We start from the raw sequence: 18,070 nt of genomic DNA, 5'->3' as shown, positions 1-18,070 counted from the left end.
GGGTTCATGGTGGCTCTATGGGGTGGACAAGGAAATAGGTAAAAGCTTGGTGGGTGTGCAATGGCAACCACAAGCGAGGTGCCAATGGCTTCAATTAAAGCGTAGCGGGGAAGCAATATAGCATGATAGTGTAAACATGAGATTGCACCTGCAGTGGCTTCATGCTAGTGGAAGTGGCCATGAGGGTGGGTGAGGACGTTTGCATACCGCTATAAGCAACGAACAAGGATGAGTATGAGTAGCATGAAGAAGCTTATAGGTCGCTTTATCTATCTACCATATTCAATTAGCAAAACTCATTATAGCGTTGCATGAACAACTAGCAGCTTGTCTTCTCTAAACATCAAAAAATTTGTGACGCCCATTACTTGCACTTAGCATTTGGGCCAACTCAAAAACTGCGTTATTATCTTCTTATGATGTTTGCGTTACAACAGTTTCCCCTCACTCGTTTGGGGACTAGAAGGAGTTTTTTAAACCCCCACCATTACGAGAACAGCCTCAAGGCTCAAGACGAGTTTTGCGTTGTCTATGCCATGCAGTTGGAAATCTCTATGAGGAAGGCTACGTGGATGTGCATTGGCCATGTTTTTACAATTGTGTCTCTATGCAAACCATGGTTTGTTGCTACTTAAGCTAATTATTGTATGATTTTCTTCCATAGATGTGCCAGGCACTTGGTGTTTTCGAATGGGCGAGGCAAACTATTATGAGTTGAATGCAAGCACATACATGCAAAGGCCACCAAATCCATTCAATCCAGAAAGCAAATTTTCATTTGACATTTGAAAGGAAGCTATCAGTGTTTATTGGCCTTTTATTATGGCTTCTTGTTACTTGAGAGGGTTTGTGAAGGGTAGTCATTTTATGTTTGCAGACCATGGAGAGGTGATAGGTTATAAAGGGGGTGATGTGAGATGTGACAGCCTACAGAAGATTGTGCTAGACTCCTATTTGGGTTGGAGCAAGTTTAATGTATGCTTATCTATGCTAGTATGGCTCTCTCTCGAAGCCTTCATTGTCTTGGGGTTTGCAGGTGGACAAGCCCTTTGCTCTTTGTAGGTGAGTACTTTCTGCTTGATGTCTACTGGTGGGCTTGGTTCTCATTAAGACCTCCCATATTTTGCTTTAGCTAATTGCGATGTGGTGGCAAGCGGCTGCTGAAAAAAGCTACACCAGAACATGCCCCAGGTAGCTCTTCAACTATGCCCACCTGCTTACTTCGTATAGAGCTGTTTAGAAATTTGTGAATGTATACCCATGATTTTTCTACTGGCTCACCAAAATTTTCCTGCAATTGACATGGTTGTTGCTCTGCTAGTAGTGCAATTTGTGCACCTTCATCGTATTTCCAGTCATGTATTAGGGTTTTTGGTTCATTCCTATGTGCTCATTCCAGGGTTCTATTTGTCAAAATTTGGGCTCTTTTATGCCTTGCATTTTCCTATTTTTTGTTTCTGCCTTTGAGGCCGTGTTAGGGCTCTATTTGCTCTCTATGTATGGCACTATTTGATATTTGGAATTGCTAGCTCATACTCAACTTATTTTTGTGGATTCAAAAGAGAATTCCTAACCATGATTGCTTTGTGTTGGGCAGGTCAAAAAGAAAGTATCTAGTCGAAGACATTGCTGCCGATCACAATGCATGCTCATGCGCGACCATGGGCTACATGTTTTTGCCGATGTTGGCACTTAGGACTCGTTTCAAGCATGCTTGTGCTCTATTGGGCAAGTAAAAATTGTAAGGTCCTGATTTAGTTATGCATGTTGGTTAGTGTGACCAACAGGATGTTGATTTTGCATTGTGGCATGTATTGAACAAATAAATTGATTACTGCTGCTCCTCATAGTCTAATCTTCTTTGTTTGCCTATTGGATCATGTCCAGGTGTTTGGGGAGCCAATCATGTAGTTCATTTTCCTGGATCCAAGCTAAGGCTCAACGAATGGCTTGTGATGATGTTATTGAGAATCTGTTCGAATGCGTTATGCTTGGCAGTGATTTGGTCAATATGTATTGGCAAGAAAACAAAGGGTTTTTAATGAGCTTCTAGTCCTAGATGTCATTTCTTGCAGGACATGCCTGATAGAGGTAGAGCTTAGGAAGTTCCGGACTGTTTATAGAGGATGTGAAGCGAGGGATTGTTTGCAGATGCAATCACCTGCAGCTGTGGTTGAATGGTTGGGTTGTTCATACTTGTATATTATTTCTGGTTTACTTATTGCTATCCTTGTCTCCATGGATCGAGAAACAAAGTATTTGGGAACCGGGTTTTGAGCAGCTGTCCACTGGTGGGAGCCAAAGTCAAGATTTTTTGGCTGCCTTGTTTCTGATGGTGCCTCCAACATGTACAGGAGTTGGAGCAGATGGTTGCAACAGGTTTTGAAGAATCGGGTCTGCAGCCCTTCCAGTCGGTGAAGACTTAGGAATAGCATGCTTGAAGGATCCAGCATCAATGTAGCTTCTCATCCTCGAGAGGATTGCTCTTTCTAATCCTTCTTCCTGGTGTTTAGAGAGGTTATTGACAGTCGCAACCCCATACCATTAGAAAAGTGCTTAGTAAGTCTGTACTTAGGAATAGGAAAGTACTTGGTTATTTGTATGTGGTAACGAGGAACCCCTGAACCTCTTTAGTTTTCAGGCATAATAATGTCATTTCAGGTTTAATTTCCAACACTCAGATGTATGTAGCTGGTTTTCTCCTCAACTCATTTTGGACTCCATGAATAAATTGGACACTTCTGTGCTTTTGTTTTATGTAGTGTTGCAAATAACATATTTTTCCTTTGTGTCAAGATGCTACCTTGGATTATGCGGCCGACGTGTTGTCCATTGAAGTCACGATGATGAATTAATGCTGTGTGTCTTGTATGCCCTTGTGCCATTCCATTGTGTGAAGCCTTGTTTGATATCCATGTTAGCAGTACTAGTTTGCTTGGGCAAATAATGCACATGATGAATCCTTAGTGTGCTCCATGCATCGTCAGGCTTTGGTCTATATTCATACAATTTTAGTTATTCTGGTGCATTGCAGTGGGTTACTTGGCCCTAAGCCTTACTAAAGCGCCTTATGCATGGGCTAGGAATTAATTTTTGGGGACAGCAGCAAGGTCTTAACAGTGTTGTTGGAACTTGTGCGTCATCAAAGTGAATCGCAGTCCTTGCTATGTGGGTGAACAACAGTTTGTTCATTTATATAAAAGCAGGTCCCCCCCATCTATTCTAAGGGTTCTTTTCCCTTATTAATGCTTGGTGCAATTGTGCATTCAACTTTGTTTGCGTATCTCCAAAGTGGTGCTATTCTGGAATTTGGATGTACTTTGCATGTATGTATCTTAATGCATGAGTCCGCTATTTTATACTAATATACAAGCGTCGCCTCCGATCATCTCTCTCTCTCTCTCTCTCTCTCTCTCTCTCTCTCGCGTTCATACTGATTGCTGAGCACTCAAAGACAACCTGCAACAGCAATGTGACGTTCTCTCCCTCTGTCACTTTCTTGCATTCTGGGCCAACCCCTGCCATCCTCACAGAGCCCCCCTCCCAACTAACCCCTTCAAGCCCCCCCTAAAAAGAAACAACAAAAATAATCTTAGTTTTCATTAGCAAAAAGGATGGTCTCCTCCAAGGCCTTAGTTGGGCAGACCAAAAACAGTGGAAAGGATAAAAACAATCATGCGCAATTCATAACTTTAATCTATGCGCAACTCGATTTGTCTAAGCAAATATGTCATATTGATTTTTGAAGAGTGTAAAAGTGTAGCCTCCAGAGCTGAGGAACCCCTTATCAATGGTAACAACCACAAGGAGAATATATGTCAAATCTGTCATAATGCAGAAGAACAAAAAACTACACTTGGTCATGAACTCCACCGAGATGTCTTCCTTTTGACGCTTAGAAATCCAAATAAAACCCCCAATTGCTATTTGAATATCAAGGTATCATAGGTTTTCTTGGATTGTAGATCTTGACAGGGCCCTTTGTCGCAACTGCTCCTCGGTACAGAAGCAGCAGGAACTTTTATGCAGACCTTCCCTTCTAAAGTCTCATTGGACGAAGTAATGCACTAATTCCTACCACTTCCATACCTTGCCAAACGTGATATCCTAGTCCTCAACATGAAAACCTACCTGTGCTTTGTAGGACAGAAACTCATTGCAATGAACCTTTATCGTGCAAAATGAAATGACGGCAAGATCTCTCTCTCTCTCTCTCTCTCTCTCTCAATTAGATTGGTTGGAAGACACGGAGGATACTCATTAGGAAGACATACGCATAGGCACTTGATTTGGAACTTTGTAAACTCCAATAGAGAAATCTGATCAGCCTCGATACATCCCAACATCAATTGATGTGTGCTTTGTCATCTCATCAATCCTTGGTTTGATTGTACATAGAAAATAGTTTTCATGAGAAAGAAACCTTAAGCTGGGATTAACTTTTTTTTTGGTAAGACTAGCTTACATTAATGTGCTCTATTCATTGGCAGGCCTTGTGATTTTACCACTTTTTAAGACAACCATATATTTAAATTTTGGTTGCTCTTTTTGGTTAATTCCTACCTAATTCAATGAAAACGCAGCTGACAAAGCAGGCCTAGTGCTGTATCTTCTCTCTCTCTCTCTCTCTCTCACTCACACACACACACACACACACACACACACACACACACACAGCGCTCTACTGCCGCTTGATCCTTGTTGCAAATGATGATCGCTAGCGCTTCCCGACAAGATATGGCCCTGGTCCGCTTAGTCACCTTGGACCCATGCGATTCTCTCCCTTGCTTATTTCTTTCTCAAGTTGTTTTTGTTCTTTTCAGGAGGCAAAAAGCAGTAGGGAGAAATGTGGCATTTGCTGCATACCCGTTTCTACTCGGGGTGTTCTAGACTGCTGCAGTGACATGTAAGTAAGAGAGAGAGAGAGAGAGAGAGAGAGAGAGAGAGAGAGAGAGCGCAGATTATGTGGGAACATCTCGTGGCCGCGCACTAACATAACAATGTTATGAAGGTCTTGTCTAATCACGAGCATAGCTGTCTGTGCACTAATATAACAATGTCATGAGAGAGAGAGAGAGAGAGAGAGAGAGAGAGAGAGAGAGAGAGAGATCACTCAGGAATTATTCACGTACTCATATATTGTTCGATTGATGAACAGATTTTGCTATAGCTGTATAGACACGTGGTCAGCATTCACAAATTCATGTCCTCTCTGTAAGCTGCGGTTCAAGTTCATCACTTTTGTTCCTGTAAGTGCTCTTCAGCTTAGCAATGGTATCACGTTTCACAAACTTGTTGCGTGGAGTCAGAGTAGGCAACTTGACGATCCTTTGTACTTAAGACCTATGACACTCATATGGTAGTGTGATATGATGGAAAAAGCCCCGATGTCGGTTGACTTTTTTGCAAAGATTAATAATCACTTTGCTAGAAAAAAATCCGTTGAAGGCATATTTTAGGCTTCAAAATCTTGCAAAATAAATGATGTCATTTCATGAGTACGTTACAGCCTTCATCAAAACCCTGAGCTAAACATGGCTAAACACACCTTGGCATGAGAAACCTATCTCACACTGACCGGGCACAGCCACAAGACAGCCCTCGTTCTCTAGCACTTGTCCTCGGGAGAAATTGGGACTGACTATACGAGATGCCTAAACTCTAACAACCCCTTTGAGCTCTTGGAAAGGAAGTCGGACTAGGAAGCTAGAGTGAGCAATCTGCAAGTGTAAAAGCGAGGGTTTTTATGGACGAGGATATTTGCTACAAACTCCGCAATAAAAAAGTGTCTTGCAGTATACAATCCAATTGCTACCGTTGAAAGACGTCCGAGAAGTAAAATGGTGTCCGTTGAAAGGTAAATCCAGCTCTATCAAGAATCTCCTCAAGCCAACCGACTCATAAGTCGCACATTCAGCATCTGCTGGTGAGGTAAACTATTGGTATCCGGATCATTTTCCAACTCTAAAGTGCTCCACCCTCGAGGAAAGACTAGGTAATCTGTTGGTCATATACCACACAGAAACTCCAAGCTGCTCTACAAGAAGTCCAAGAATAGGAGAATCGAGGCTACTAAGGAATAAAGTGTCTGATTACAGAGAATCAAAGAACTGCACCAACCATCATATACAATGATGAACTGCATTTGAAAGAATTGCATTAGAGCTGAGAGTGAAAACCGCTATGGATCCTCATCTGTCTGGAAAAACTCTCGAGAGATTATCACCCCACTCTCTGAGTGAATCGGGAATAAACATCCAACAAAAAAGAGCACACATCAATACCGAGATTGCGGTTGAAACGACAATCAAGAGACCCTGCACCCAAGCTCTGTAAGAGAAGAACAAGGTGCTATAGAAGATGGGGTTTGACATTATGCCTTGCATACCCCCAAACACTGTTCATGGCATATATTGTTGGTTTCCAGGCGCATAACCAACCATACTCTGAAACACAGATCCACCCCCGAAATACCCAGGATGTACCATGGGTGGTGGAAAAACCCGATGCATTGCCTGGAAACTGGTTCCCTGTCCCTGTAACACAACATGCGGGCTTGGGAAGGTGGCGGGCTGAACTGGCAAAGCCTGTAGAATAGGCGTCCTAACCACTTGTTTAAGAACGGAAGGAACTTGTTTTGGAGCCCCTGACTCCGCAACATGCGAGTGCTTCCTATCGTGTTGAGACGCATGAAGTACTTGGGCTTGAGCCTCAACAGGCTCCACGGGCTGTGTGAGTTGCAATGTAAAGTACAGCGGAAGTGAATGTTGAACTTTGCTCAAGATGAGTGCTCCGAACTGTGCTCAAGGGTTCCTTTTACTTATGGAAGGGAGAGCCTTCCGTTCCTTTAATGAGAGAGTGCAAATGATCACAAACAAAGTGGAAGACACTGTGAATGAAGGTGTTGAGACTGAGAGAGAGAGAGAAAAAAGAATACGACACCAGACGGTTCTCAAACCCTCCTCCAAGGGCCCCCCTCTCTATGGCGAGAAGTCTATGCGATTGATTGCACAAGTCTCGTACAATGGTCTAGATGCAATGGATTGCCGACGATGTCGACGACAATGATGACGACGACGAGGACGATCTGAAATCTGAAAACGCTAGGGCTGAAATGTGCAAATCGCTAATTGCTGAATTCTGGCATTGTGTCGGCAAGGACGACGACGCGACGACGATGCATTGAAAACGCAGATGCTGAAAACTGCGGACAGCGGGCTGAAACTGAAACTGCTGGTTGATCTGACGGTACGCCGAGGATCTGTTGTGGGTAGGTGGTATCTGCGAGGCTAGGGACGGGATCTGCTGTGTCTAAGTGCTGAAAACTGAAAACGTTGCTGCTATGGGCTGATCTGACGTTGGAAAACTGCAAAATGCTAGGCTATCTGCAATTTGTAAAAATGCCAAGAGATCCGTAGCCAAAACGCCAAGGCTGATCTGGTATTGCTGAAAACGCTAGGCTGAAACTGTAGCAAAAAACGCTATCTGTTCTGCTTTTGGCTGGAAACGCTAGGCCACCTGCCTGTCTTGCTGAGAAGGTGCACTGCAAGTTGCTGGAACTTTTGCTGTCTCTTCTGCCAGAAAGTGCTAGCGCAAGGTTTTTTATATAGTAACTTAGCAAATTTGTCGTACCCAGTTTCCCAACAAAGTCACTTATTAAATAATATGTGAAAAATGAATAAATAGGGAAAATGGGTTCTGTGCACTGTAAAATGCTCATGATGGGTATTGATTGTCATGCCCATGATCATGCTGTGTGCAACCCCAGAGGATATGCAACTACTCTAAGTGCCTGGACATGCACGGCCTGCACGTAGGCTCACAAAGGTGCCAGAACACTTCCTAAGCTGACCTGAACCCTAGACCTGAGATAGCTTGTCCACATGCACATAGGGTTAGATATGCACGTGACATCCCCTCCTTTTCAAAGTGAGGTACTGGTACCGAGCTGTATGGCGTCGAGGGAGAGCGCCAACAACATTTGGAATCCTGGGAAGGACTCTTCGCCGGCCCACTCTGATGCGTGGGTTGTGTGATACTTGAACTTCATGAAGGTCTGCAATGCTTGCTTCCTTGGGCCGTGCCAAAAGCGACGTGAAGGGATCTGTGGCTGCTTCACTGCTCCAACTTCAGCTATGGTCGTGCGTCTACCTTCGTCAAGAATCTCCGAGGAGTAAAAGTAAAACCTCCAGGTGCAAAACTTTCCAAACAAACAAAAGGGAAGAGGGGGGGGGACAGCGATTGCAAAATTTTTTATGGCCTAGGGTCGAAACGCGTTGGCCATAATAATTTTTGCAATCTCTTCTCCCCCCTCCCCCCCCTCCCCCCTTTCCTTTTGTTTTTCTGGAAAGTTTCGCACGTTGAAGTTTTACTCTTACTCAACAAGGACTCTTCGCCGGCCCACTCTGATGTGTGGGTCATGCGATACTTGAACTTCATGAAGGTCTGCAATGCTTGCTTCTTTGGGCCGCGCCGAAAGCGACACAAAGAGATCTGTGGCTGCTTCAATGCTCCAACTTCGGCTATGGTCGTGCGTCTACCTTCGTCAAGAATCTCCGAGGAGGAAAATTCCTGAAACCACTTCCAACACAAAATCATGAACATACCCATTCCATGTAGAGTGACTGGAAAAATACTTTTCTTCCGAAAAGACTGCGCATGCAATGCAGATGAACAAAGTGACGGAGTGCCAAAGCGTTCACCAAACACACACAAAAAATGGAATCGAAACTTGTCTTTTTAACCTAAACCTATCAACTGTGGCAAATCAGAATGGAAATGCCAATGCTTGATGGACAATCTTTCTCGTGCTCTTTCTAAGACTGTGTCATGCCAAGGAAGAGACATGGAATGTGAATTCCTTGAATGCAAACTTTTTTCTTTTCGAGAAAAATCCGCATACATCCGTGCTCATCCATGAGTGAATCATGTGCATCGTAAAATAAGGCACGTCTGTGGAAAGGGAGCACATAAAGACGCTGCCGAGAATACAAGAAACCGTCACGAATGAAACACTCGAACATTGCGTGTTGACTAATCATGCAAACACACAATACTTCCTGAGTGGGTTCTTTGGACCTCGGCTGGAGAGCCAAGATCGGTTCTTTGTGATTGATCGCATCTGCAATGAGGTTAGCTTCACCAGAAAAAAGCATCCTCTAAACCATCATCCTTGTGAACAATCACATCTTTATCATGCAAAACATGTCTGTAGTGCTTTGGAAAAGGAATGTCACGTGCACATCTAACCCTATGTGCATGTGGACAAGCTACTTCATGACAAGGGTTCAGTTAGCTTAGCTTAGGAAGTATTCTGGCACTTTTGTGAGTCTGTTCGCAGACCGTCCATGCCAAGGCACTTAGAATAGACGCATATCCTCTGGTTGCACACATCATGATCATCAGCATTACCATCAGAATCTATCAAGAGCATTTTCAAGTGCATTAAACTTATTTTCCCTATTTTAGCCATTTTTCACTTATTATTTTTAAGTGACTTTTGTTGAGAATTGGGTAGGGCAAATGAGCCAAGGCAATATAAAAGAAAACCTAGCGCTAGGCTTATCTGACAGAAGAGCAGGAAGTGCACAAGCAACGGACCTTGCAGAGCAGGCATCTCTCTCTCTCTCAAGAACCTTGAAGGCTTGGCGTTTTTTAGCCCTTACACCAGCGTTTTTCAGCCCCATAGACCAACATTTGTGAAGCCCTGTAGATTGTCACAAAAATACGGAAGCTTCAAATACTCAAGAGAATTAGAGAGAGAAAGAGAAAGCTTGACACTTCATTGGAGACCAGAAGATGGGCTGGTCCCCTCCCCATAAAGAGATTATCTTTATTACTAAGGGAGAATCTTTACAAGCACAGGAACGGGGCAATAGCCCGTCCTCTATTCTTTCTTTTCTGCTTCTGATTGAGAGAGTGCAAAAGCTACTCTCTGAATACTGAGAGGATTTTTCCTCTGTTATGAGATTTTGGGAAGCTCTCGAAAATGAGTCTATCTTCCACAAAACTCAACGGAAGCTCTCAATAATGAGAGTCTACCTTTTGCTAACTGTGTCCCTTTATGCATAATCATTCCTGCAATAAAAACAAGGGAGAAACACGCAAAATGCACGCACACATGCTTGCTGTAATTTTCTGCACATATTCTGAAAATGTTACCTGAGCACCTTCCAATGCCGAAATAGAGACCTTTTTCGTGATGAAATCGCACCAAACTTTGTGTATATGTAGTGTAGGTAGAGAAGAACTAGATTCTATGTGTACATTGCTGAAATTCACCCTAAAAGAGATGATTAAGGGCTGAAAACAGAGAATTTACAACCACCACGCTCTACGAAGTGAGTGCCTGCCGCAACTTCTTGCGATGAAACTTCACCAAAAGCTGGCTATGGCTATGAGAACCCTTGTTCTAGACAATGGGAGCACGAGACCACCACATATGTCGCAAGGGCCTGTTCTCAAGCTTCCATGGAGGGCTCCAATGCGTAGAGCATACTCACAATAGGGGGGGGTAGGAGCATTGCCAACACTGAGAAGTGGGGGAGGGGGTGCTCTTATCAAGCCAGCAGGAAGAGGGGACGCTAGGAAGAGAGAGAGGGTGAGAGTGAGAGAGTTAGTTTGCATTGGTAAGTGTTCCAAGTGGCACACTTACTTAATAACTTTAAAACCATTCAATTTTCACATTTAAAAGTCCCTAGGCTATTAATGAAATGTGCAAATCAACTCCCAACTGCACACACAGATGCTACTAATGAAATGTTAGTACAATGATGTACCGACATTGCTCTGGCATTACCTGTTTGCACTTATCCGGCCATTTGGTCCAGCACAATTATTTAAAATAATTTAATTGATTTATCCTAAGGCCGTAAAAATAGTTCAGGCCTTAGGGTTACTGTTGTTCTAAGGACCCCATCTCATTCTTGTGCTTGCACTGACGCGCATAATTGTCTGAGCCTGAAATCTGAGGCTACTATCTACCCCTTCATTAAAGACCCGATTTTCCAATCACTAGGGCTTCGGGGTATTTTCTGGTAGGGTCTCCTTGAGGTGCTCTGGTCCAAATTTAGGCTCACTTGAGGCCCTAGAACTCTTAGATCTATTATGATGTGCACACAATAAATTATTTACAAAGTCTAGGCGCACGTGAGGCCCCAGAACTGTTAGATCTATTCTGATGTGCACACAATAAATTAATTATTTATAAAGTCTGACATTGTTACATCCCTCTTGGTTCTAAACAATTGTCCTCAATTGTAGAGCGTCAACATAACTGTGCAAGATGTCTGGGTAGTCCTTGAGATCGGACTCTGTCATCCACTTTGCATCTAAAGGGGTGTAATTCTTGAACTTGACTAGATACTTTCGATGTAGGCTCCCGGACTTTAGTTGTCACTCAGAGTGGTGTATTATATGTTTAGGTTGAAGGATTTCCTCAGTCTCTTCGACTTCTGGAGGATCTTCTTGTACTGGCGCCATTGGAGGAGGTCCAACATATGGTCGGAGGAGACTTACATGAAAAGCATTATGGATGCGCCAATGAGAAAACAAATCCAATCTAAAAGTCACGTCATTGACTTTATCTGTAATCTTGAAAGGGCCGTAAAATCTATGGGAAGGTTTAACAACTTTCCCTTTTTCGACCCGCTTTTTCAATCTAGCTTTCTCAAACTTAAGTAGGACATATTGTCGTTTTTCAAGATTGTGATTCCTTCTGTGCTTGTCTGCTTTTTTCTTCTGTTGCTCTTGAGTATGAAGAATCGCTTGCTTTACTTGTTGATAGGCAGTATCAATATTTCGCACAAATTCATCTGCGGCAAAGATGTTTTCTTTGGTAACCATAATAGGAAGTAAGAGTGGCTTCCCATAAATAATTTCGAAGGGAGCTTTACTAGTTGAGGAATGTATGGTATTATTATACGCAAACTCAACTAACGGTAAGTATTGTTCCCATTCGGATTGTCTTTCCGAAACATAGCACTTGAGGTCTAAAACAGTGGCATTAACGATTTCGCTTTGACCATCTGTTTGAGGATGATAAGCCGATGAAAAATTAAGCTTAGTTCCCAAGTTTTCGAACAATGCTTGCCAAAATAGACTAGTCATGCGAGGATCTCTATCATTGACAATAGTCTTTGGTAATCCATGATGTTTAAAAATCCGAGCTAGAAATATTCTAGCCATGTAATCAGCTTTGATTGTCTTCTTAACTAGTAGGAAATGTGTTTGCTTACGGAATCTGTCTACTATACTTTAGATTGCATCATTTCCATTCTTGGATCTTCCCGTAATAAAATCCATGGCAATACTTTCCCATGGCGTGTTAGGCATAGGGAGTGGCTAAAGCTTGCCATAAACTTTTTGTCTTTTATATTTCCACTTTTTGGCAGATTAAACACTCGCGTACATATTTTTCAATGTCCGCCCGGAGTGTTGGCCAAAAGAAATATCTTTCGAGGGCACTAGTGATAGCAGCAATTCCCCGATGCCCGGCATAAGGAGTATTATGTGCTTCATCCATCACCTTTTGTCGTAAGGGCTGAGCTATGCATATTGCTTGTTGACGATATAGCGTATGATCCCGAATGGAATAAGGTGGCCTGGAGTGACCAGCTTGTAGATCTGCCTAAATTGTAGCGAAGTTTGGATCTTGGGAATACATCTCACTAAGAGATTCTAGTTCCTCATGATAAATTGTTGTCATTGCATTGATCTTTGGACGCTTGGAGAGAGCATCTGCAACCGCCTTCTTTGTTCCAGAAGTATGTAAAATCTAAAAATGGAACATTGAAAGAAAGTTGGCCCATCTCATTTGCTTTTCTGATAAATTTCTCTGTGTGAGAAAGTAGCGAAGACTCTGATGATCTGTGTTGATTATAAAATCAGCTCCTAACAGATAATGTTTCCAAATGGAAAGAGCATGAATTACTGCCATTAGCTCTCTCATAAATGGAAGCATGCAACTCTGCATCTTTAAGGTGCCGACTTTTGTAGGCTATGGCGTGAACCTCTTGGTTCAAAATTGCTCCTACACAATCTCCAGATGCATCGTAGGACACCTCGAAAGGTTTGCAAAGATCAGGGACGGTGAGAACAGGCCCAAATAGTGGATTTCTTTTAGAAAGAACTCACTCTTCTTAGCATTCACAAATAATTTGTGTTTGCGTAATTCTTCAAACACTAATGCAAGATGCTTATAGGGTTCTTCTTCGGTCATTGAGAAGATTAAGACCTCATCGAAGAAAACTCCTGTAAATATTCTACATGAGTGAAAGATTCTATCCATCATTCTGTTGAATGTGGCTGGTGCATTAGTGAGTCCAAAAGGCATCACTAAAAATTTATACAACCTGAAGGTTGTTCCAAATGAAGTCTTATGCACATCCTGAGGAGCTATGTGGATTTGATGATACCTGCTCTTCAAGTCTATACGACTAAAGACACTTGCTCCTTGTAACTTATCAAGAATGTCATCAATCCGAGGGATTGGGAACCGATTCTTGATTGTGATCTTGTTTAAAGATCTATAGTCTATGCACATGCGGAATGTGCCATCCTTTTTCCGTACTGGCAAGACAGGCGAACAATATGGAGAAGTACTAGGCCTTATTAAGCCCTTCTCCAAAAGTTCGTTAACCTGCTTGAGGATTTCCTCTTGCTGCATTAGACTAACTCGATAAGGGGGCTGTTTTGAAGGAGAACTTCCTAGGATCAAATCAATTGTATGATTCTCAGGTCGAGAAGGTGGGAATTCATTTGGAAGTTCATCTGTAAAACAATCTTCAAAACTTTCTAATAACTTAATTCTTTTTTGCACTAAAGAGGAAGAAAGTTGTGAAGCAGACACATCTCTCTCTCGCAAAAATTAAGTATGCTGAAACACACTTTTTCATTACTTTCTTGATTGCAATGTGATTGGTGATGGGGATACGCCAATCACCTGCATCCGCAAGTACAAGATATTGCTTTCCTTTATGATCAAAGGATAAAGTTTTCTGAACATAGTCAGGAATGGGATGCATCTTATAGTGCCAAGGCATTCCCAAGATGACATCTCACCCTTCAAGCGAAGCTAATTAGAAAGACTCTTGATCTTTGTAGTTGTCGACCTTCAAATTCAGCTTCCCTATGATTGGTGTAGAACTGGAGTTCTGTCCTTCAAGGTTGGATCAAAACGTACGTACGGATCGATTCTGTACGGTACGGACGTTCTGTACGGATCCATACCGTACGGAACGATCCGTTCGTCGTCTTTTTTTTTGTTGGGTGGGTGTGAGAAGCCCGTACAGTGCTGATTCAAAATAAAAATCTAAGTCTCTTGCAGTAGTTACACAGTATGTGGTTGTTTTGTAAAACGTGTCTTTGAATGTCTTTATAAGTTGTTGACTTCTCTCTTGTTTTTCTATTGGAAATGTCCTAGAAAATTTATTACTTTGCGTTTTTTTTACAAGAGTACGTATTTTTACGTACATAAAAATTTTTAATGTACGGAACAACGTACAGTACGTACATATATGCCACGTACAATACGTTTGGTACCACCTTGCTGTCCTTTGAAAGTAGATTGTGCTTGAATAGAAACTCCAAAACGGTTGGGTTGTAAATTTAGGTCATCAGCTAGCTTGTAGAGATGAAATTGTCTGTACTGCCAGGATCAAACAGAATAAGAGCCCGTTGGTTGTTAATGCTACCCCATGCTTTGAGAAGAGCTCTTTCTTTTCCATGCTTGGTTGTATTCCCCTATACATCTGGGGCTGTATTGGAAGAGGGTGGTTGCGGGGTTTTGGTAGGGCAAACACCCTTCATATGTCCAATTTTTCCACACTTTAAGCATCTTCCTTCGCTGATGTAGGTTCTCAATTCAGCAGGAGAGATATTTCCCTTTCTTGGGCTGATTTGGCTTTGCTTCTGCATCTGAGGCGATTCTTTTCTTCTTTTGAGAAGAAGAAATAGAGGTAGGCTGCTCATGGAGAGCCTTCTGCTTAGCATGATAGGTGCTTTGCTCCATCTTCCTGGAAGTACCCTTGTCATGTATGCCATCAGCTATGCGAGCTGATTCCATAAGTATTTGCAAGTTACCTCGAGGGTAAAGCTTCATAGCCTTTTGCAAGGCTTCATGCAATCCTGCTTCAAACTTGCGCATTCTCCGAATTTTCAATCTTCTTGAATGGAGTGACTTTCAAGAGAACATCCCAAAACCTATCCACAGGCGTGGAACAGTTTCATTCTGTGATTGTGAGAGTCGATCCCATTCTTTCTTTACCTCTTCCTCGTAGTCTGGAGGAAGGAACTATGCGTAGAACTCCTCCTTGAAAGCAGTCCAATCTTGGGGCTTGCGTTTTTCTAGAATCAGGGTTAACCACCAACTGCTAGCGGTGTCTTTCAAGTACATACTGACATGGCGAAGCTTGGATCTTTCTTTAAAGTTCCCTTCTACAAATGCAACTTCAAATTGGCGGATGAAAGCCAAAGCTTTGTCATTATCACGCCGTCCATTATAGGTGTCGAATTTTACATCTTTGTCACCTGATTTGAATGTTTTTAGCTTGTGGTGCTTCCTCTTATGGTGCTCCTTCTTTCTATGCTTAGACTCCTTGTGAACATGAGTCCTTTCCCTTGAATGCACTTTTTGCTGCGACGGATCGTCAAGGAACATGTCTTCTCGAGCGACTATGTCATCCAGATCCTTCATGAAAGAAAACCGAGGAGAATCAGGAGGATCCTGCTCTTGAACCTTTGGATTAAACTGCACTGACATTCTGGAGGTTTCCTCTGCCTCTCTTGCATGCGGGAGGTTCCAATTAAAGGATCTTTCTTTGGTTCTTGCGTCTTTGGGTTCTGCGGGATTTCTCCTGACCCCATCGGCACTTTCTCCTTTCCTTTCTCAAGGGTATGGAGAATCTTCTGGACTTCTGGATGGGAGAGAGCTTTTTGCAACTCTGCCACCTAGTGTTGAAGTACAATTAAAAGTCAATTTACGCTTCCGTATTATATATATATATATATATATATATATATAGAGAGAGAGAGAGAGAGAGAGAGAGAGAGAGAGAGAGAGAGAGAGAGAGAGAGAGAGAGAAAGCTTGACACTTCATCGGGGACCAGAAAATGGGCTGGTTCCCCCCCCCCCCCCCCCCCATAAAGAGATTATCTTTATTACTAAGGGAGAATCGTTACAAACACAGGAACGGGGCAATAGCCCGTCCTCTCTTCTTTCTTTTCTGCTTCTGATTGAGAGAGTGCGAAAGCTACTCAATGAATACTGAGAGGATTTTCCCTCTGCTATGAGATTTTGGGAAGCTCTCGAAAACAAGAGTCTATCTTCCACAAAATTCAACGGAAGCTCTCAATAATGAGAGTCTACCTTCCGCTAACTGTGTCCCTTTATGCATAATCATTCCGGCAATAAAAACAAGGGAGAAACACGCAAAATGCACGCACACATGCTTGCTGTAATTTTCTGCACATAACCTGAAAATGTTACCTGAGCACCTTCCAATGCCGAAATAGAGACCTTTTTCGCGATGGAATTGCACCAAGCTTTGTGTATGCGTAGTGTAGGTAGAGAAGAACTAGATTCTATGTGTACTTTGTTGAAATTCACCCTAAAAGAGATGATTAAGGATTGAAAACAGAGAATTTACAGCCACCACACTGTACGAAGTGAGTACCTGCTGCAACTTCTCGCGATGAAGCTTCACCAAAAGCTGGCTATGGCTATGAGAACCCTTGTTCTAGACAATGGGAGCACTAGGCCACCACATATGTCGCAAGGGCCTGTTCGGAGCACTGCCAACACTGAGAAGTTGGGGAGGGAGTGCTCTTATCAAGCCAGCAGGAAGAGGGGATGCTAGGAAGAGAGAGAGGGTGAGAGTGAGAGTGAGAGAGCTAGTTTGCATTGGTAAGTGTGCCAAGTGGCACACTTAACTTCAAAACCATTCAACTTTCACATTCAAAATTCCCTAGGCTATTAATGAAATGTGCAAATTAACTCACGACTGCACACATAGATGCTACTAATGAAATGTTAGCTGCTCCCTAGCACAATGCCGAACCGACACTGCTCTGGCATTACCTGTTCGCACTTGTCCGGCCATTTGGTCCAACACAAATCATTTAAAATAATTTAATTGACTTATCCTAAGGCCGTAAAAATAGTTCATGCCTTAGGGTTACTGTTATTCTAAGGACCCCATCTCATTCTTGTGCTTGCACTGACGCGCGTAATTGTATGAGCCTGAAATCTGAGGCTACTATCTACCCCTTCATTGAAGACCTGATTTCCCAATCACTAGGGCTTCAGGGTATTTTTTGCTAGGGTCTCCTTGAGGTGCTGTGGCCCAAATTTAGGCGAACCTGAGGCCCCGTAACTGTTTGATCTATTATGATGTGCACACAATAAATTAATTATTTACAAAGTCTGACATTGTTACACAGATCAGCGTTTGAAGCCTAGCAGATCAGCGATTTCAGTCTCTAGATCATCGTTTTTTCCACGCAGCAAACCAGCGTTTGGACAGCAGCATACCAACGTTTTTCAGCATCAATTTCAGCGTTTCCTCAGCAGCATAAGACAGTAGCACTGCAGTGTTTTCTTCAGCATAAGACAGTAGCACTTCAGCGTTTTCTTCAACAATAAAGACAACAGCAAATCCAACGTTTATAGCAGATACGTCGTCGTTGTCATACTCGTTGTCACCGTCGTCTCCACACCTTGCATCATGGCCTCACAAGTTTGCATCAGCATCTTGTACCAGTTTTGTGCAATCAATAGAGTAGACTTCTCTCGCCTTCGAGAGAAGGGCCTTGAGAGGAGGGTTTGACAACTTTTTGGTGTCGTATTCTTCTCTCTCTATCTCTCAGTCTCAACACTTTCATTCAGAGTGTTTATCCACTTTGTTTGTGAACACCTGCACTCTCTTATTAAGGGCACGGAAGGCTCTCCCTTCCGTAAGTAAAAGGAACCTTGAGCACAGTTCGGAGCACTCATCTTGAGCAAAGTTCAAGATTCACTTCCGCTGCACCTTACATTGGTACCAGAGCTTTGGTAGTGTTTTGTATTACTCAA

At 42.7% G+C, this 18,070-nt stretch overlaps 1 protein-coding gene across 2 annotated transcripts in view; it reads left to right on the top strand.

The window, feature by feature from the left end:
- The first annotated feature begins 4,559 nt into the window (after nt 1–4,559).
- Nucleotides 4,560–18,070, top strand: part of LOC147449780 (RING/U-box protein) — a 37,679-nt gene continuing 24,168 nt past the window's right edge. Inside the window, exons 1-3 of one of the 2 annotated variants that reach the window (XM_086522137.1) lie at nt 4,560–4,746; nt 4,824–4,906; nt 5,159–5,249. In XM_086522137.1, coding sequence (XP_086378263.1) covers nt 4,708–4,746; nt 4,824–4,906; nt 5,159–5,249 — 213 coding nt within the window. In that variant the 5' untranslated portion in view covers nt 4,560–4,707. The remainder of the gene's footprint in view (nt 4,747–4,823; nt 4,907–5,158; nt 5,250–18,070) is intronic. The other variant, XM_086522136.1, reaches the window with a different exon arrangement.

Source organism: Adiantum capillus-veneris, chromosome 10 (assembly GCF_014529385.1).
Source record: "Adiantum capillus-veneris isolate H3 chromosome 10, ASM1452938v2, whole genome shotgun sequence".
In the NCBI taxonomy this organism is placed as follows: domain Eukaryota; kingdom Viridiplantae; phylum Streptophyta; class Polypodiopsida; order Polypodiales; family Pteridaceae; genus Adiantum; species Adiantum capillus-veneris.
Note: the sequence above shows the minus strand (reverse complement) of the source record. Positions and strands in the feature narration are given on the sequence as shown.